This window comes from Brachyhypopomus gauderio, chromosome 5, assembly GCF_052324685.1.
Source record: "Brachyhypopomus gauderio isolate BG-103 chromosome 5, BGAUD_0.2, whole genome shotgun sequence".
NCBI lineage: Eukaryota > Metazoa > Chordata > Actinopteri > Gymnotiformes > Hypopomidae > Brachyhypopomus > Brachyhypopomus gauderio.
Genome location: NC_135215.1, coordinates 30,886,304 through 30,908,687, shown reverse-complemented (window position 1 = coordinate 30,908,687; position 22,384 = coordinate 30,886,304). Strand labels below are relative to the sequence as shown.

General features: G+C 40.4%; 1 protein-coding gene across 4 annotated transcripts in view; it reads left to right on the top strand.

Annotated features, from left to right (window-relative positions):
* The first annotated feature begins 13,226 nt into the window (after positions 1-13,226).
* LOC143515101 (uncharacterized) overlaps positions 13,227-22,384 on the top strand; it is a 33,216-nt gene continuing 24,058 nt past the window's right edge. For 3 of the 4 annotated variants that reach the window (XM_077007054.1, XM_077007050.1, XM_077007052.1), the window contains exons 1-2: positions 13,335-13,581; positions 14,863-14,894. Coding sequence is in view for 1 of the 4 variants with exons in the window: in XM_077007057.1 (XP_076863172.1) it covers positions 14,892-14,894 (3 nt within the window). In the remaining 3 variants the exon portion in view is untranslated. Of the gene's footprint in view, positions 13,582-14,862; positions 14,895-22,384 lie in introns of all 4 variants that reach the window. The other variant, XM_077007057.1, reaches the window with a different exon arrangement.

Below are 22,384 nucleotides of genomic sequence, written 5' to 3'. Positions count from 1 at the left end.
GTACTTCACAAGGAATGATTAGGTCCTTAAACACAAATTAAATGTTACGTGTACTATATTGTTAGACTCAACAATCTTTCTGCCAAATACTGAAGCTCAAAATTTCCAATAGAGCATCACTGTTTTCCAGTGAGATTAAATGTGGAGTTTGGATGATTTGTTCATGCAGCTGTTCCAGTATGAGAAATCAATTTCACCCTTGGTTAAAGTTAGGTTAGCATGTAGTTAGTGTTACTCTCTATCACATACAAATGTTTATTACCAACTCAAATATTATCACTGCAACTTTCAATCTCAGGTCATCGGCACTAAAGCAGGATTGTCCGGATTGTCTATTTAAAACACATACGATGCCAAGTGTCATACCACGGTATACCAAACCAACTAGCTCCCACATGTCCATCAATCACAGCCTCCGATCACCAACCTATTAGCATAATTTTCTCCTGTGCCTTGTTTCTCTTGCCCTATTTATTGCTGCTGGTCTTTACCCCCAACTGTTTGCATTAGCCTTCAGACTAACTAATGCATGCCACAAACAAGAGGTGCGTCTTAGCTGAAGTCATCATATCTACCTTGTTCTCTGTTGCTTCCTGTTCCTTGTGTTGGTTTCCTGCGGCTCTCCGTCTGTCTGAGATATCACTCAATACGAAGCCCAACAGAAGGAGTGTTTGCAAAGCCAGCCATGTTTCACAGGGGCACTTGGCCTGCAGGGCTCTGCTATCAGGTGCCAATAACAGGGGCTGGCAGCCCGGCACCTGGAACTCCACCAGGTCCAAGCAAGCCTAGGATGCCCGACCAGCTGTGTGGAGGCTCTCTCGGTGAACCTGATTCCCGTAGCCAACGGCTCCACGAGTTCCGCGACGGCCGTGAGTTTCGCTATGCAGGTTTATCATATCGCCATGCAGGAGGTTTGTGATGGTGAGCCTAAAGGTCTCGAGAACTTAGTTGAGTGCACTCTACATTTTGGACATCAGCCAGCATTCGTCGTCAGCCCGCTCACTGGGATGGCCAAGGATTGTCGGGCCACACAGGTGACCACCAACTCTCAGATAAAGCAGAGCTAACCTGACTTCAGCTGGCAGCTCAGAGCAGTTTTTTTCACCACACAAATTGCCTAAAGATGGATGTGGTGCAGGAAGGTCGAGCCAGTGATGCACTGGACCAGACCCCAGATGTGCCATGAATCCAGTGGTTCCTGAGGTTTCCCAGTGTCTGCAGGAGGTTAATCCAGTGCTTCAGTTCTGTGGTACAAGCCCCTGCTCTGCTCTGACCTTAGCCACACTCAAGACCTTCAACTATTTCACTGTAGAGGTGGATGCTTCTACCGTCAGGCTGAAGCCCAACATGAGGCTTGTCACCTTCTACTCAAAGAAGCTCTTGCCGGTGAAGAAAAACCACAGAGTGGGGAAATGAACAACGTGAAGAATGGAGCTGCTTGGTGAAGGGCAACTAGCATCTCTTCATGGTTCCAAGAATCTGCAGTACCTGCAGGTCGGCTGTGGTTCTTCAGAGTGCCGACTGGTCCAACACCAGACAAGCCAACACACAGCCAGCGTTCTTCTCCCTCTTCAGCTGCTCTATGACTTACAGGCCATGTTCCAAAAAAACAGAAAAGCAAATTGCCCTATCACACCAACTCAGCACAAAGCCCAGTCCCATATACCATGAGCCCATCCTGAACTCACATTGTGTCCTGGGGACTTTCAAGGGAGATCTGGATCGAACGTGAACATCCTGCTGGACTCAGGAGGCTGCAGGGTGTTCACTGCTGCAATATTTGGTGGTCTGGGAGGGGTACAGGAGCAGAACTGGGTGACAGCTGAATCCTGGACCCAAAGCCCATCGTTCTCATTCATTTGCTTCATGCTGGCTGAGTCTCTTGTGCTCCAGGGCTTCAGAGGGGCCCTGTGGAGGGATTACTGTCACGCAACAGCCAGACAAACAAGCTTGTGCACATCCAGATCCTGATCACGCACCAGATCACCTGTCCCTTCTTTCCCTACTTATTCCTATTAAACCCCACTTTACATTAGTCTGCTTTAGACCAATGCACACCACATCCAAGAGATGTTTCTCAGTTGAAGTCGTCACATCTGCCTTGTTAGTTGCTTTATGTTTCTTGTGCTGGTTTTCTGTTATTTTTCACCCCCCCCCCCCCCCCCCACCTCTCCTTGCAGTCTTGCTCTGTGTCTGCCCATGAGATGTCACAAACAGATTCACTTATAAATGTTCAGATCATCAGCAAAACTGTTGGCGTATTTTTATTTTTTGTCATTTCATTTGCAGTCTGTGGGTAAAGATGCACGTGTCCCATGTGAGAGGTGTTGAGGAAGCCTAGATCAGTCAGTGGCTATTTTATACTGAGATGGGCACACTCTCATTACCCCAATACAGATGCAAATCAAATACACGTTCAACTGTTTACTCAGCAGGGCACTGAAATGTGCTCTTAAGTAGAAGGAAATGTTTTTAGAACTACACTCATCTTCGTAAAAGCTTCTAACAAATATACACGGAGAGTCTGACTATCTGTCATAGAGGAATAAATTCTATTCCAGATTTTTCACATCAACACTTTGTAACTGCACATAGATATAAAGGAAAGAAAGAAAATGAGTAATTTGCATGTCACGCAGTGAAAAGGAAAACCCAAATATAGATATTTGATATATTTCCTAATTGAAACATTCGATGTGTTCATCCATGGAAAGTTTGAGTAAGAGATCATGAATGTTAATTTATTGAAGGAGAGGGCTTACACAAGAATATCTCATATTTTCTCTCTCTCTCTTAGTTACTCACAAACACATATAATACAATGTGTGTGTGTGTTTGTGTGTGCGTGCGTGTGTATGTGTGTGTGTGTTGGGAAGGGTGCACATATTTAAGCAAAATCTTCCTATAAAGATAACCATTTCAATGTCTGTTAACTGCATTTTTCTGATTACAACAAAACCCAGACTTTAGCAAACGTAAGAGCAAGTGAATCTCTGTTGAATGTACATTGAATACAGTAAACACACAAAAACGCTGTTCCGGTTATTGTGTTATTGCATCTTTTGTCACATGCACATGCACTGGTTCTGGAGCTGGTTCCTTTTAGAGACATCTCACCTCTCAACCTTTCTTTATTTATCTACTTGGCGTTTAGGTTACATTCAGCTTCTGCTTGCGTCCTCTATCATGGAGTCCTCTGTAAGCGTAGACGGGCACGTTAGACTGCGGACAGGCCTTTTGGCCACCAGACAAGTTCCTTTCACACAGAATCAAAACAGCGAAGAATATCAGTATCAGTAGCCTGTCGGCTTCTCCCCCATTACTCCAGTCGGCCGTGGCTTGGCAGAGCTTCATATGTGTGCAGTTGTATTTGAAGATTAATATGTGGTATTAAACTAAAACGGAAACTTCATTACTCGTATCAGGGCAGCTGGAGCGACGGACTATTGTTGTATTATGATACAACCATTTCACAGATGTGCCGTGCTGTCAAGGTTTAGCCACAGCACTGCACAGCGTTGATGGTGCAGCAGCAGTGTGTTAACCTTGTGGTAATGTCAAAACATTTTTACCACTTGTCAAATTTACACCCCGTCCATCATGGGTCTCATCCACTGCGACACTCCCATGTCTCCTAGGAGGCAACGGGTATCGCTGATCAAATTGTCAAGTATGATACTGCTGGTGTAATGAGTTATGGTCGTTCACACGGGAATAGATACCGTATGTGCGTGAGCACGCGCTCAGCTCTGCTGAGTTTCACAGGCTTGACACATGTGGATTCTGGTCTGTGCTCTGGTCTCAGGCCTGGCTGAGAGTGACTTGTCAAATGGTGCTCATTTTTTGTTTTGGCTCTGTCAGGCCCGCTTACATCGGCCTCACACACAAAGAGCTGTTGATCATAGTTCTGTGTGGAGCCTCCAGAACCGCCTGCCACTGCGGAGGCCTCATAAAACGCTCTGCACATCTTCCATCCTCCTGTCAGCTGACCTTATGCACTTAAGAATGTTTCATATAAAAAAAGAAACCTGACACGAAGTAACAGTTTGAGGAAAACAATATTCAAACAAACCCGCATGGACTGACAAAGGCACACATGTTAAAGAGTAGATTTTTAAATATACAAGTGACATTTATCATCATCATCATCATCGTCGTTGGACAAAGGAGGTTCCGTCTCTGTGGACAGTGCGCTTGCGACGAGCCACGTGCCCTCGCCGAACACGGATGAAGAGATCCGTATGCTCCTGTGTGTTAGTAATGGGACATCAAGGAGAAACTCACTTCCAGGAAAAATGACAAGTGTTGAGCGGAGAATAGAATGCCTTTATTTCTTCCTGTCTTCATTTCTTCCTGTCTTCTTTCAGCCCAACACTCCTGAGGAGGAGACCATGGAGCAGCGAAGGGACCTTACTGTTGGCACCTAAGCGGCTGTATAAGACCGGAGGCAAAACTCGAACCAGATCCTAGGGTGTCTTACGGTTGACACAGAACACCATCGACCCTAAACACTCAAAAGTGACAATTGGCTCCAGCCAAACCAGCGCTTGCTGGCACTTTGTGTTCTCATGTGTTTGTGTTCTCATGTGGTGGGGAGGGCAGCCGTCTTCCTTTGTGTCTGTCATTTTTCCCAGTTTATGTGGCTCTTCTCTGCAGTCTGCCGACAGGCCTCCATGACCTAAATGACAACAGCTTGCAGAGTTGTATGTGCATCTTGTGTGTGTGTGTGTGTGTGTGTGTGTGTGTGTGTGTGTGTGTGTGTGTGTGCATGTTTAAAGTGTTCATCATCAAACATAAGAGGTGGGACTATGACTTCATCGTCGACATGGCTGACAATGACATTTTCAGCCCTGTCAATAAAGAGATGTTTTGCAAACACAAGAGCTTTGAGTTGGTTTTAGATTTACCATATGTATGATGTGCTCAGGCCTGTTTTAGCTCACATGACACACTAGAGGATTTATAAACAATTAGCCCACACTCACGTGCGAAAGTCATCAGTCAGAGCACAGCCTTTGATTTCTTGACCACTGAACAACAAATTGTTTAAAGTGTTTGGAGCCACAAGGACCTCACGGTTCATTCAGTCTGAAAAGGGTCATTGGGTCTATTGCAAATGCATTCACTGTAGAGCACCATAGACTTTACTCATACTTACAATACTTTTAAGTAAGGATGTTAATCAATTTCTTGTTGCTATAACCTTTATGACCTTATAGTTATAAAGTACCAGACATGTTACATTAAAATTCAGTATGAACTGTTTTTATTTCCTGTAACAAAAACGTTTTAGACATGCTACATTCTGGATATATGTGCATGTTTTTCTCATGGAATCTATTTGCGTTTGGTCAAAATGGTCAAGACCAGTCTTGGAATCAGAAGTGGAGACATAGGAAACATTTTAAACATTTAAAGTCCAGTGGTTTACGCTGGCCCAATTTCTGGTCACAGTTGAGTATTTTCCATTGAACAAAATAGGAATCATCTGTTTACAAGGATGTGATGGAATTCCTGGATGCCTGGATAATTTTAACTATTTGTCTGTTGACAGTTTGACTCTTGATCAATCATTACTTCAGAAGTGTGTGTGTGTGTGTGTGTGTGTGTGTGTGTGTGTGTGTGTGTGTGTGTGTGTGTGTGTGTGTGTGTGTGTGTGTTTTACATTACATTTACACTTTAGCTCTTATGCGGAACAAAGTGTTCCATATTCATGGTATGGCTTGCACATGCCTTTGAGAGTTTGGGTTATATCAAGATGGCTGTGTATCGTGTACAGCTGCTGATTTGTCAGCTGTCTATTAATGGTCTAAATCCAGACGTGGACATTCCAGGTTCAGAAAGTAAAAGTCCTCACCAGGATTTTGCTCAGGCTTCCTGGATTGTGTTGATTCCAGTAATTTTACCTGACTTGCACTAATTAGAAAATCCATCAAGCTTAAGTAACATCCTGGTGAGGACTTTTACTTTCTGAACCTGGAATGTCCACCTCTGCCTAAATCTCCTGATCAACCACATCCAAAAGTTCTCTGGTGGATTCAGATCTGGTGACTGGGGGAGCCACTGGATTCCTGAATTCCACTGATTTCATGATCTTGGTCATGGAACCACTGTGACATGACTCGTACTTTATGGCATGGTGCAACATTGTGCTTGAAGCAGCCATTATAACATGGATAAATTGTTACCATAAAACTCACAGGCTGTGGTATTTGATTATTTTTGATTGGCATTATGTGGCTCAACGTGTGCTAGGGAAAAATGTATTAATGTTATTTATGGCACATTCTGACATTAACAATTGCATCTTCCAGCAGAACTTGAGATTCATCAAACCAAGTAACATGGTGTTATTTTTAGAGAGCCTGGGCTTATTCATCTTTGTAGCTGACAGTAGGAGAATCTGATGTGGTCTTACAACCCGCTCAACACAATACATTCTGAGATGCTTTTCAGCTCTCGGAGGTTCTAAAGATCACTGTAACCTTCGCTGTCTATTCAAACCATTCTGGCTGTTCAACACTAACCATCATAAACAAAGCATTTCCACCTGCAGAACTGCCAATAGGTTTTTTTCCTTTTCCACACTATTTCGTATAGACTCTGGAGACGGTGTAGTGCGTTACCCAAGGAAATAAGCAATTTATGCATTACTCAAACCATTCAAAACTGCACCAGCAATATCCCACCATCAGAATCACTAAGATCACATTTTCCACATTCTGATGCTTAATGAACATTAAGTGAAAATCATGACCCCATTGTGGATGACTGAATACACTGCAATGCTGCACCATTATTAGCTGATTGACATTACCTAAACAAACAGGTGCACAGGTGTTCTTAAAATCTCTAGTGAGTGTAAATCACTGCAAAATCAGATTGAATTTTTTTTCCTTTGAGAAGGTAATACTAACCATCTCCAGAAGATGGAGACAGAGCTTGTAAAATCGTGGCGAAATCATACTGAAAGACAATGTCGGAATTGTTTTACATCCGTAAGCATTGATGAAACTCATCAAATGAGAGACCTTGTTTTATCTTTGTTTCACATTCTCCACTGCTTTGTACTAAAATGTTGCAAGTTACCAAAACATCATTGCATACTACAAAGAGAGAGAGAGAGAGAGAGAGAGAGAGAGAGAGAGAGAAAGAGAAAGAAAGAAAGATAGAGAAAGAAAGAAAGATAGAGAGGTTAAAGAAATTACTCTCTATATTAATGCACTTTTAAAATGCAGAGTATTATATAATCAATAATATGATCTGGACTCAGTCGCGTGAAGATTTAAAAGCACCACTAGAGGGCACTGTTCTATAAAAGTACACAAAACATTGCACTACAGAATGTCCTTTGACACTGGCAAACAAAGGGAGCCTGTGTTTCTTCTCTGGCGCCATCTTATATTGCAGTGGCCAGTGGTTTCAGTGTGTTAAGTTCGATAAGAGCTCAACGGAATTCATGTAGAAGCATGTTCCATATCAATTTACCAGATTTAGACTAAATGATTATTACATTTCTTAGCACCAGGGGGCAGAATGTTACTGACGGTCACAATGTTGGAAAGCAGGTCTGGCTTCATGCTAAATGAGCAAGTGCTCTCTAAACAGTCTAGGCTAAATGCCTGGTATTCTAGTTCAGTTAAAGGTATAAAGGCAGTACATGTTTCTATTCTTTGATAACATAAGTCAGCAAACTATTCGAAAAGAACCAGTCGGGCAAACTGATTGAGGAAAAGTGTCAGAAGTCACAAGAGTTAAGTCACATACGTAGGTAATCTGCACTGACAAAGATGAACAACGGTTCACTGTCCATGTTCAGTAGGTAATGTACACTTTACTGAACAGCTAGACATGACAAAACTACATCATGAGAAATATCTCTGTGACCCAGGCTTAACAAAAACTTTATAAAAGCCAGTCCTCAGAGCCAAAGTTGCCAGATGTAAAGAGGAAAACCTGGATGTCTCACAAAAGAAAAAAGTAACACGGTCTGATGTAATATGCTTCCTCCATCTGGAAAAAGTGTGTTTATGTTTGGTGAGAGCAAAAGGGTCCGGTCAGCTCTCGGTGCCGCATGTTGGTGGATCCGTAATGGTGTGGGAATCATCTCATGGGATTTGTTAAGTCTGATGATTGCTTTCCATGATTGTAAACACACTAGACATGAGGACCAGGTGCAAACGCTGTTCTCTCATCGTGTTCTCATATTCCAAGACTGTAAAGTGCCATATACAATGCTAAACAAAGCCATGAGTGGTTTTGTGAGCTCCCTTGATGAATTCACACTCCTCCGATGGCTTCTGCAGTTACCAGATCTTGACATTATCACAGGACTTTTACAGGACGGTTTTATAGGCCTTTTTTATAGCACTTGGTTAAAACTTGATTTCCGCATTCTTTGTAAGTCAAATAACAAGAAAATTTCTTCTAGAGGAATGCTATGATTTCCCTTCATAAACTCACAACATTCAACAACAGAGTTCAACATTACCAGAAAAGGCAGATGCAGACTGTACACTTTACATTACAGTTTTTCTCAGTCGATTTGGTTCATTTCTCAGATCAGAATTGAAATTCTCAAAACTGTTCATTTAGTCTCCACATCTCCTTGTCACTTGTGCACATCATAATTGCATTTCTCCTTGTGTTTAACATTTTGCAAATGCTTTTGTACATATTGCAAATGGACATGGACAGTTGTCTGTTGTTTATTACATTATCAGTTGACATGTTTATCAAAATGTGTTGTACGGATTGTCTGTTGAATTGTCTTACCCTCCCAAACATTTAGTCTTTAGGTCATCGCCTAGGTCATTATATGCAAAAGTGCCGAACATGTTGTCATAATCTCTAAGGCATCATTTTACATTTATTTATTTAGTTTATTTTTTTTGTTACATTTTGGTAATTTATCCTAATTTGATTAAATTGTTTGCAAGTGAACATTCAGTAACAGTAAGAAAGGGAATTGGTGAAGGCTTAGATCAACCAATGGTCTCAACCATAGGTCAGAGGTGTGTTTCACGAACCTTTACTGTAATTGGCAAACATTTATAGACGCTAAACACTGCAGTATCACAAAGTCTCATAATGGAAAGACAAGGCCATGTACAGGGACAACAGCCAAGAAGAGGAGTAAGACTGTATGGTGTAGAGGGGAAAGACTGTGGTGTAGAGGGGTAAGACTGTGTGGTGTATAGGGGTAAGACTGTGAGGTGTGAGGCTGAGGGGACAAAACAGTGAAATAAGGGCAACAATTGTGGACCATGTTTTACATGTAAGTCATGGTCTTATAATGGCTGAAGCTGGTCGTTAGGTGCAGCTGAATATTGGAAGAACAACTGTGTCTTCAGTTGTTCAAACATTTCATAGAGAAAACATGTATGTACTGTAATTCAGAAATGTGCTCTCTGCTGTAATGCTGCACATTGACATACATTCTGATGTTATTCAAGTTTTTGTTTTGGACTTTTGCATTCTTATACCATATAGGATATCAAGACTAGCTCATAGTCTGGAAGAGGTTCCATTTTCACACAAGAGGAGGCTGTATGTGCTCAGGTTGTTTTGAATGTGTAGAATACGTTTTTAATTTTGAAGTTTTTCCAGTTGTCTGTCTTTTCTGAATTTCAATCAGATTTGTTTTTGTCAACAAATTGTAGTGCGAACAATACAGTCAAACAATATTGCTGTACAAATTTGATTCCAGTCCAATTTCTTGCTATCAGTCTCCCACATACAGTCATGTGTAACTTTCTGTTCCATGTAAGTTTGTATGTGTGTAACATGTATATGATATACCACAGAATGCGCAGCGTTCTTGAAATCAAAAGCTGACAAATTGACTGACCTAAATATTTGCTTTTGGGGCAAAAACAAAGAATTTTGAGTGAAGTATCTGCTTTTGCAGGTATTTCATTGAGTTTTGCTGTTTGCACTAACTGTTTTGAGAAATGCACTAGTGATGCCAATGTAAAGCATGATGTGAGAAATGAACCAAATCAACTGAGAAAAACTGCATTAAGTTGTAGGTATTACTGTAGTTTTGTGTTTGTTTTACCTCTCAATATGTGAACACTGCACAACACAAAATCCAGATGAAATAAGCCCAGGCCAGCAAAATGCCCCACGTGTCTAGGTGGATTGGCTGTTGCCCTTGACAACTGAATGTGAATAATACTTCTCTCATAAATCTTTTTCTCTCATTCTGTAAGAACTAGTTATCCATTTAGTCACAATATCTAAATGGCCAGTAATGGCTCTCATTAATCGCTCACTGCTGTGGTGCTGGTGAGATTTACTCTTTACACTGATTTAAGGATTTTTTCAGGGATGTTTTTCATTGTTACTATAAGACGTATGACATGAACATAAGCAGAAGGCAGCTCTGTCCCTCTTGAACGATAACTGGTGATCTAGGAATAGTGCCCCATGTTTGACTTTGAACCCGTAATGGAAACGGTACAAACATTTGTCATAATTTGTCTCACAACATGCACTAAAACGCTCAAATTTGTTCACACTTAAAAAGTAGGAGGCTACCTTAATTGCACTGCTCCCTTGAACTTCAATATACATGACCTGTCACATAGATGACAGAACCGTATGATTTAGGTATCACAACCTGCATTTCATGTTTCAGCTCAAAGGTTGCCATGTAATTCCTTTCCAGGAATAAAGAATTAGGAAACTAGAGATAGATATGCACAATGGGAGAGAGAGACAGTGAGAGGCAGAGAGAGAGATGAAAGAGAGAAAAGGAGGAAGAGAGAGAGATCCCTTCTCTGCACCTCTGCATTTCAGCTGAATGTGAAGCATCTTGAATATTGTGTAAAAAAAAATAGTTCAGCTCAGAATTTGCACAAAGGGACACTGGCAGGCAAAGCAGACTGAAGTGTGTATAAGGGTGCAGACATGTCTAAGGAAGGTGTCAGGAGCTGATGACAGCTCTGCAGAGTGACTCTTCCCTCCGTAGCCCAACTGGGGCAGCAGAACTTTACCTGCAGTGGCCAATGCCTCATGGCTGCTATGAAGCTGATTGCCTTTGCAGAGGGGATTTTAACAGTCTGTAAATCTGCACTGTCCCTCCATCTATTTGCAGAGGACAGCTTGAGCTGTAGAGAATCCACCTTAATCCAGTACAGAGAGAGAGAGAGAGAGTGAGAGAGAGAGGTAGATAGATAGATAGATAGATAGATAGATAGATAGATAGATAGATAGATAGATAGATAGATAGATAGATAGATAGATCTGTGAATTATGTATTTCTAATGTTCCTTTTGTGTACGCCAATAAGTTTTGATCTGGTCTCACCAGCACCAGAAGCACCATCATGGCATATAATGAATGAGTGAACTGCATCACTGCATATAATGAATGAGTGAAGTTCATCACTTTGTGCATATAATGAATGAGTGAAGTTCATGACTGCATATAATGAATGAGTGAAGATCATCACTGCATATAATGAATGAGTGAACTTCATCACTGCATATAATGAATGAGTGAACTTCATCACTGCATATTATGAATGAGTGAACTTCATTACTTTGCTGCATATAATGAATGAGTGAAGTTCATCACTTTGTGCATATAATGAATGAGTGAAGTTCATGACTGCATATAATGAATGAGTGAAGATCATCACTGCATATAATGAATGAGTGAACTTCATCACTGCATATAATGAATGAGTGAACTTCATCACTGCATATTATGAATGAGTGAACTTCATTACTTTGCTGCATATTATGAATGAGTGAACTTAATCACTTTGTGCATATAATGAATGAGTGAACTTCGCTGCATATTATGAATGAGTGAACTTCATCACTGCATATTATGAATGAGTGAACTTCATTACTTTGTGCATATAATGAAGGAGTGAACTTTGCTGCATATTATGAATGAGTGAAATTAATCACTTTGTGCATATAATGAATGAGTGAACTTCGCTGCATATTGTGAATGAGTGAACTTCATCACTTTGTGCATATAATGAATGAGTGAACAGGATTGCACATATCAGGGTAGAAAAAAAACACAGGATGTCTTTCTTGTACCCAGTTTTTGATCAGAGAATGTCATATACTTGATACATTGAAAAACAGAAGCTGGAAAACCTCAGTGCTGATTCAGATTAGGCGTAAGATCGCATTTGCACCCTTGCAAAAAGTGATGAACTGTCAATAAATCTTCAGAATCGGTGCTGAGCAATATCCTATCCTTTGATGGCAATATGTACAAACAACATAAAGAGATTTTTAAGAGGCTGCTGGTGTTAATCAGTATGTGGGTGCGACCCTTTCTTAGTGATGTGTGATCATATTTGCTGTGTCTCTTGTAACAACTAGCATTAGGATTTGGAGAGGACAAGGCGGCCCTATATCAGTGCACAAGGGCAGCTCAGCTGATAATCTGCTGCCGCCAGATTCTCCTGATCCTGCAACATGACCAGGCCATTGGAGGAGAGGCATCACCCCCAGCCCATGACACTACTGTTGGGATAATCTCATTAGGCTTGTGCGCGAGCCTCTCTCGCTCTCTGAGACAGCATGGGTCATCGGGTACATGTGTTCTAGTCTGTCACGCACACAACAACAGTGACATGAGACACCCAGCTCCAAAACTGTAAAGGGATATGCAAGAGTTTATACGAGGACAGCCTTACTGCCTCGTTGATATAGCTACATAAAATCATAGTCCATTAATAAAAGATATTTTTCATAATTGAAAGTGAACTGATAATAAATGATTCTTGCTGCCGATGGTCAGCAAAAAATGACAAATTAATAAACAAACTAAAACAGTTTAAACAGAGAAGTATCTAACATGTATTCTTATACTTATACTATCAAAAATAACTGACATAAAGGTTAACATAATGTACGTCTTACAACAGTCGAAGCATGTAATAAAAGACACTAGTCAGCATACACACACACACGCACGCACGCACACACACACACACACACACACACACACACACACACACACGCACAATAGAGCGCAGCTGCCCTCAATTTGAAAAGTCTATGTATGGTCTAAATAAGCAAAGGGCTGAAATGTCATAAGTATGGGTGTAAAACTACTTCCTTTGCGGTATAAAGATTTCTCCAATACACACGCTTCGGGTTCATGTGTCATGTGTACAGCGTGTTATAAAAACAGAAAAGAAGCCTTTAACGTTGCATTTAATTCTGCGATTTATGCAGCTGAAATCGTGACGGTCCTCTTCGTTACACTTTTTATGAACAGTTCCCTGTTAACAAAAAGCTACGTTTGAATTTTCAACGGTCGCGCAGTGTAGATATAAAAAGCCGCTGAAGTCTCATAATCTCTCACACCTAACACAGTGTGCTGGATCACAGATGTGATGAAGGCTGATCCAAAATACTCACCCTCAGACTCTTTTTGGGGGGTGAGTCGGAGTTTGACTGGTCGTTGCGAACACATTAACTTAATGGTGCTTTTCAGAGCTATTTGGACAGTTTACCCAAGTAGTTTGCTGGTTATTCGGTTCTGACGAGGAGACCGAAGTGACTGAGGGGGCGTAAATTCAAAGTTTGTCTTCAGCTCTAGGTTTGTGTCATCGCCGTTGTTTCTTGCTGTTCTTTATTTGTTCATTCTTTTTACATGTGAAACGCCTCATCTCTGTGATTCGTGTAACGTTAAGCACTCGTTAAGGTTAAGGGGGATTTTTAGGGGTTTTTGTTTGTTTTTGTAGTATTGCTGTAATCTAATGCGATACTGTCAGTCAAATGAAGCTGCTGCGATTTGTTCCAACTACAGCAAACAGCAGCTCTGCTTCTTTCGAAGTGTTTCCCCAATATTTACCTTGATAAGCTTACAAAATGATGCATAACCAAAAGTAATGAGCAGCCTTTTTTATATCCTTAGCTTTACATTCAAAAGGAAAACAATATTAAGACAATGTAGGTGGGTAAATATGAACCTGGGTGTTTTATTTTAATACACGTGTGAAGGCTAAAGTTCAGTTTTAATCCAAGAGGCGTGTATGAGGACAATTTGTATAGGACCTGAAAGATATGATTTCCATCTTATATAGTGATTTCTGGGGATTTAAGTACACTAACGTATTGAATTTGTGTGTCTTTTCATTTGATCTTCATACATGTAAATATTACATGGCTTCATTATTGCTACACAATTTGAGTCGTACCGATTTATCTGTCATACTCATTCAAAATCTCATATGAATACGGGACAGTTATTTTTTCAGGTTTGTGTATCAGAACCTATAATCATTTTAATCATTCACAGCAACTTGGTCAAAAGTGATAGCTCCATGCATTTGACACGAGCAGTTGGTTTACGCAGATGATGCTATAGATAGAAATTATTTGCCTTATTCACCTTTATTTGCCTTTTAGTATTAAAGTCATGTTAGTTTATGAATTAGGTTATAAATCTTAGGCTATGAATGGTTAAACGGTACTTGGATTTGTGCTATTAAAATGATCACTGACCTTTGTATATTACTGTATTTTACAGTATTCAACCATGCACCAGATTCTATTACCCAACTTGTAAAATTTCTTAACAGCATGGTAAAGAAACATTTAAAGTGTATTCATACCAAAGATGTTTATCACATGAAAGACGCATAACATACAAACCAATTCTGGACACAATTTGAAAAAAAGACAGAAAGCAATAATACTTTTCTATGTACCTTGTAAAATAATACTGAAGTATTTAAAATAATATTACTTATTGATTGAAATCTATTCAGTATCACTCACTGAAACATAAAGAATATTAATTAGTAGTTGCAGGTTTATAGTGTATAGGACATCTTTCAATGGGGACTGAGCGCAGATATGTTTTTTATTTCCACAGTGATCGGGGCAAGACTCCTTCATTCCTGTATGGTGAGCTGTTATTAACTCATTTAATACATTTAATACATTTTATATCAATTTGGTACTAAGAGAGATTAAAAGTATCAGTACCCACAAAATCATGAACATTGAGAAATGACATATGGAGATATTTGAAATTATACTAAAAGACTTACAAGTAAAACATTACCTTTTTAAGTTATTACAAATGGTTCTGTGTACAGCTCTGTGAGCTGTCTGTTTATGTACAAATGTTTTAAGAGGGAACCAGAATTGTTATAATTAACTGTACAGTTCTTTTTTTTCTGTGAAACGAGTTCACTTGAAGCCAGTGAAGGCGTTTGAGGACACGGGGCATGGAAAGATACTGCTTAAAAACTTTCTGTTGTAATTCCAGTTTCTCATTTCTGTTCATCCCCCCCCACCAAAAAAATAAATAAAATAAAAATTCTAGATGTTTGTGTGTACACAATGCCAAGAAGAACTGTACAGCTAAATTAAATTCTAGGATACTATGTTGTCTTTAATTAAGGACATGAAAGGAATGTTTTTTTGTTTGTTTTGCACAGTAAGCATCCTTTTTCTGATTTAATGTCTTTCGTAATGCTAAATTTGGACTTTGCTGCATAATTGCATTGAGCCTTTCATCTGTACACCAAAGATAAAACGCATCCTCTATAATGTCAAATTTGCCACTTGCTGATTTAGCTATCATTGATCAGTGTCAGTACAGGATTAGGTTTCGTTCTCGTCTGTGAAATTCCTAAAAATATAAAATCATACACTGTGGATAGATCCCACTTGCTAGTGTGCGTATGCCTGTGTGCTTGCATGTTTGCATCGATGCATGCTTTATGTTTACCAAGTTGCAGTTGCAGGGTTCTTTTAACACCAATGTTTTTCTTCTGTGTGACTACAACTACATTCCTTTCAGTGTCATTTGTGTTTATGCTTTTATTGTTTCAAGCATTCGTGTATGCAATCCAGTTCAGCAATCGAGCAAAGAATCTGTATTGTAGGGTTTTGTGTATATGTGTGCGCAAGCAACAGAGAGGCAAGAGAGGGAGGGAGGGAGAGAGCGAGGGAGAGAGAGGAGAATTGTGTGTGTGTGAGCAGTTTTCCCTCCCCTCCCCCATCGTTTCCTTGTAAGAGCTGATGGAGAGAAAAAAAAGAGGTTCATCTGAGGACAGGGGAATGCTTTTCTTTCCAGCGTGAATCATTTAGGAAAAATGAGCCCCTGCACTCAGTTGCCCCTGCACTCAGTTGCCCCTGCACTGAATTGCCCCTGCACTGAGTTGCCCCTGCATTTTGGCATGCTTCTCTGCTCTGCTTTACTGTCTCTTTTGGCTGAACGTGCAGTTCTTCGTTTCACTGCCAAGAAAACTTCAGGTTCTTTAAAGATACAGCAGGCAAAAGCCAGTCCCTGACTCAACCACGTCCTTAAAGCAAATAAAAACAAATCTCACTAGGATTTGGCCATTTCTTCCTGTTCGGTGGAGAACTCCGTTGGGAGCTGGCTGTTTCCGTGTATGGAGCTCATAAGGCCTGGTCCTCGTGGAGAGAGACGGGTCACTTTTATGGGTTTTCACAAAGTGCACTCAATGAGAGATCTCTTTAGCAAAGCTTAAGAGATGGTCTGAATGCAACTGCATAGGAATAGGTTTGTCATATATCAAATACTGAGTTCCTCTGCCAAGAACTTATTTGACATATTTTGTACTGTCAGGGATTATGCTTTAAATATTTACATTTTGTACAGTGTTCTACCCAGGCATTACAGCTACTTTAAATTTATTTTATACAGTGGAATTCTGCTTAATTTACTAAGCAGTTTTTTACTGCAATTGATCCACAGCAAGCATGCAGCAAGAGAAAAGCGATGTATCTGCACAGTTTCAAATGTACCCAGTAGGTGTTCATTTAACGGTGCTCATTTTACTACACTTACTGGATTTTGTAGTATATCTCTCGCTTCAGAGATTTCATAGTTTATAGTCTCTGATCATTTTGCTGCATCCGCATCGTAAACCACCTCATTCTCTTAATCAGTTATTAGACCGAAAATCCATGTGCTTGCTGGATGTTGGGTAAAGAGATCTGTAGCACGGGCCTCGTTGTGAAAGAACTGGCTTGTGTAAACTCCGTAAGTAAGTCTGAAACACGGGGTTTTTTTCTGGAGCGACGGTAGAGCACCTGCAGATAATTGCAACACTGGCAGAACCATGAACACTTACACCTACCCCACCTTTGGCCTCTGGCTTCATAGTTTAAGTACGCCTTGTTTTGTGGTATACGCTATGATATATAACAAGTTGCAGTGAATAATTCCACGTGTCTCCGGTTCCGTATTAGCTCTTAACGCATTCATTTATGTCCAGATGGACTTAAATCAGCACTGTAGGTGTTGTGTTAATTCAACACTGGGGGGTTCTACTGTGAGAAATGATTCACTTTGCTAGCAAGTGTCTATGCACCATAGCGATCTGCGATTTTAAAGAGCTTTTTTAAGTAGGCTGACATGGTGAATGTGGACTGATACATAAGCACTAACTTTTAAACTTAAATAGAAAAAAACTTTAAATGAAAACACCAACCACATTATTTCTTAAGTATTAGGTCATATACTAATTGAGGCAGAAGCTCAGAGCGAGAAAACACGAGTTAGATTTTTTTATTCCTTCTCTCCCACCTCATCAATAACACTGATTTCTCTCCTAGCACACTGAGACAGGGGTGTGGCTCTGGCGCGCTTTGGATCAGAACATTGTGGACTTGGGCACCAGCTGGCCTGTATAACTCTGAGTAATGACAACCCAGCACTGGCTACTAGCCTAATTATGATGAATAATTATGTCTTTACTGGCATTTTTCAGACCTTTCACCCAGCGAGAGAATAGCAAGATACCCTTCTATTGGCTCTGTCTTGTATTTTGGAATGGACGCAGTCTTCAACGAAGGCTCTGGTTGGTTGAGCGAGAAACTGCTTCCTCAAGTATTTGAATTGGAAAAGGTGTTATAGATTGAACAACCAGGAAGACGATGTGGTTTTATCTGATATTTAGTTTTGAATATATTCGCTACTGTCTCCTAGTTATTAGGTAGTAGTTAGTAATTTAAGTTGCACATGGTGGTACTGGATCTGTTAGTAAGTTTAAACATGTGATCAATTAAGATGAAATAATATAGATTATTAAAATCACTTGATAGTTTCTTGGAGTACATAATAAAGCTTGCTTGAGTAATGGTGTTAGGACACATTAACCTTTCATTTGAAGCCATTATGTTGCCAACTAACCAGAAGTTTATTTCTTGACTTTCCTGGCTGTATATTTCATCCAAAGATCCTGCAGAATAAAAACCTGTTATGACCCTACCGTTTTGCTATTCAGCATTTTAATGCTCTTCCTGCTGAAATCTAAAGGAAACTTTCTGGTTTATGTACTTTTAATCTCATGAAGCTTTTCTGTTTGCTGTAAGTATTATGAAGCCTTAGTTTTCACTCATATTTCCATGCTATTAGTGGTCAGCTTCAGTCCCGTGCCCTCCGTGCCTTCTAATGGTTTGGTTTCTATTTATAAACTTGCAGCCAATGTCAAAAACAGTTGGTAGCCTAATTTCATAGACACTTTTAATAGAAAGTAATATCAAGGAAAATCCTCTCAAGAGAGGCTGTCGGCAGTTGACTTCTGGTGCCTTTTTCTGCAGTTCGCCTCGTGTGTATTCTCTGACAGGAGCGGGAGCTGAGCCTGTCGTTATGGCCTAGTTTTAAGGAGTTGTGTCCAGTGCTAGCACGGCTGCTTCGGACGGTGGCTTTATTTGCCACTTAGATTTTGTTCACCTCGGTAATGAAATGTCAAACACTCCTCTTCATGTTTGCATGTCAACTAGGAAGGCCCAGGAAAAAGGGGACACGGGACAGGAGGGCCATGTGGTGAAGCCCGGACCTTGATAGAACTTTTAAAGCCACTTTATACACATCAGATTATAGCTCGGTGTACCCCCAGCGAACTGACCATACGCTAACAATTCTATATAACAAGTAAATAAACTTTTTTGTACCTAGTGAATGATTATAGTAGAGGACCTGTTTCCAGTGTCTGATTCTATTTTGGATTTTTGACTCATGGATTTGATTTCATATAAACAACGCAAATGCAAAGCATTCATCTCAAGCCTTTCAGTGTGGTTGTCTCTGACAGTGATCGTGGGCTCCTGTGTCAGAATTGTACGTCTGATGTTTAAGAGGGAAGCAACCCCCGCACCTTCCTTCAGCCATTTGGGAAGTTTTATCCTGGGACTGTTGAGGATTGCTTTGATTTTTGATTCATATTATGTTCAGACTTGTGTTCCCATTTGCTTTGCTGTGAACATCTTATACATGAAAAAAATACATTCGTTATTCTCATGAAAACCCATGAGTTTGGAAACCCACCAGTATGAGTCTTAAGAGGTTGAACAAAAATAAAAGCACTTTTTTTACTCCATGTTCGGAAGGAATTACTGCCTGTATTTAGAGCATAGTGTTGGCATTCTCGTGTTCTGCCATGTTTGAACTGTCACTGTGTTTGTTTGATGTGTTTCCAATAAAAGTTTAAAGACAGTGAATCATAGGTGGTGCTGAGTGTTGAGTGCTAAGCAGAAGTCGATCTGAGGTTTCAACAAATATAAGTCACAAATGTGAGCATTGTCATCACACTACATCTGCTGTGTGGAACCTCTTAATATAGCCAGACTTGCTTTTGATTTTGTCTCAGCAGATTCCAATTTTATTTTCTCTGAATTTATTCAGCAAAACAGCTGAGTATGGTGGCCATTTTGAGGACGCTGTCTGGAATATTGTTGCTTCTCATGATCCATGAGAATGCTTTTTATGATGGTCTTGAACTTCTTGAAACTCCAGTCTGTAAGATGCTGTGAAAACGTGTAGGCAGTAGTGTGTATTACAGAGTTTGTCTGAGCCAGGGTGTGTATGTTTATTAATACCCGTCCCACAGCATTGAGTCCATGGCTATGAAAGCTATGTGTGTGCGCGTGTGTGTGCATGCATGCCTAGAGGGGTCATCAGTGCCATACTGTGAATAGTTATTAATGACCAGTCGAGCAAAGCCTCACCTTCAGCAGTAGTTCATATGCAGAGCTGTGGTGTGTATCTCAGTGCATGCACGAGTATCATTTGAGTCACTGGAATCACAGTGGATTTATTATTGGCTGTAGTGTGTGTGTGTGTGTGTTAGCAAAAGGGGTCATCGGTGTCATAGCATGTATATTTATTAAACTCTTATTTACCCTGTGACCCAGACAGAACCTGTCTGCTGCCATGGATACGTGGGTCCACAGCCCTGGCATGGATCTTGCTTGCTGGATGGCACAGAGTACAGCAGTGCCCAGTCTTATCGTCAAAGGATTAGCATGGCCTCTAGCTGCACGTTTAGCACCATGAAGGTCCTGGTGCAGGGCAGCAACGGCATGCTAACTGACGGGGGGCAACTAATGGGGCTGCACCAGGACGTGGGCTTTGATTATCTTGTTGGCTTTGCTCTTTTAACGTTGCTGCATTGCACTGGGATTGTGGCAGAGCCGAATATTTTCACACGCTTCAAAAATGTTGCTTATATTCTCCTTTCTCTGCTTTTAAGATAATTGCGTTCTGCAGGTTCTGTTGCATTTTAAGTAAATCACAACACCCAGAAATAAAGTGCCTAAGTGTACATGACTTGTGCAAACTGCATCACCCTGCCAAAACAAGCTTAGACCCAGGCTAGTGTTTCTGCATTGGGGCGTATGTGTCAGGGATACATAATTGCCTACGTCAGTCCTGCGTTTGACAGAACGTGCCCAGTTCTGACTGGTTTGTGGATTTGATGTGTCAAACTGTCAAGCTTTCTCAAGTTTAGACACTAGCTTGAGGAGTCGTGTGTAGCTCAGACTGTTCCTAGTGCCCTCAGGACTGAATAGAAGTCTCAAATGTACTATTATGATACGTCTGAGTGCATTACTGGGAATTAGACATTTGATATAACACTTATTAATTTTGCCACACATTCCTGTATTAGTGTTTTTTTTTCTTATGTAGACTATAGACTTTTGTTTTCTTAAGTAGACTTACAGACTTTTGTTTTATTAAGTAGACCATAATACTTTGCAAAATCAGCCTAGATTGGCCTGTTTCATGCGTGACATAGTTTAAACCTAAGCGAGAGTATCAGACTGATGTTTTTCATATTTATTAATGAATGTATTTGTAGATAGTGATTAAACATACAGCTGAAAGCATGCTCAAAAATCCTTTTTTTTAATACAATGCTTTTAAAATGGGTAGCAGTGTGTGATGCCTTTAAAGAGTTGAACAGTTAAATGGATGTGAATGATGGATACATGGGTTTGGAGCTGCTCTGTTATTCTGTTTGTTGGGGTAAATAGGTATTTCCTGTTGAAGCACTGTCCCAGGATTGGTTTCCGTTAGCCCACGCTTGTCTCTGTCCATGAGCGCCCACGTGTTCTTAAGAGGTTCTTCAGGGACGTCTTATGAAGTAAGGATGGTAAAGCATAGTTGATGCACCAGCACACAAGGACAAAGCCGTCTCCAGTACGTGAGTCAGACCATCAGGTGGCACCAGTGTCCTCTTGCTTTGCCAAGTCCAACCAGTCAGTGGCCACACCAACATAGCATAGTCACATGAACTACACTGACCTGGGTAGTTTCATATTTGTGTTTTATTGTCAGTTCTTCAGAAGCCACATCACATCATGTAGATATTTATAAGGAATGCATAGAGTGAATCACATATAAACTAAGGCAAAGTTTTAGATCTTGCTGTTTGCTCTGGAATGTCTTGTATCTCAGTTATTATGTGATTTAAATTTACATTTATAACATTTTAAAAAGTGCTCTTTTAGAAAAGTGCTCATTTAGAAAAGTGTTCAGAGCACCTTATGTCTCTGTCTTCTATTTTGTGTTTCTTAGATCACGTTCTTACTGGTAGAACATATTCGTACTAATACAGGTGTCTAGTAAATGCATAACTGAGTGAAGGGGGGGATGTACTTGGGTCTCACTGTACTGTGGAGAAAAAGAGTGAGTGATATATGAACCAGGTGGATAAGGGTACGAGTCCAAACCACTTTAACAGATGGCTCCCTTTTCTAAGCCTTACAGTAGCCTATTTAAAGGGACACTGGACAGCCTAGCTACTTTTCTACTTAAACAACAATGTTGGAATCATGAGGAGATGGGTATCACAGACAAAAAGCTGCAATCAGTGTATTGTGGGGCTTGGCTAATAGAAACTACATGTCCATAGGTTTAGACCAGTGGGGTTTTATTTCCATAACCCAGAGCTTGTCTGCCATATTACATGAAAGGATAAAAATAAATTAAAACTTTAAAAGACAGCCTACAAAAAAATTTTTGGAATGGAAAAAGTTCAGATCAAGAGGGAGAAGCAGATTACAGTGCATTGCTGAATCATGGAAATGTCTTTAATCACTCTCTGGTTCTGTGGAACTGTCTGGGGCCGTTA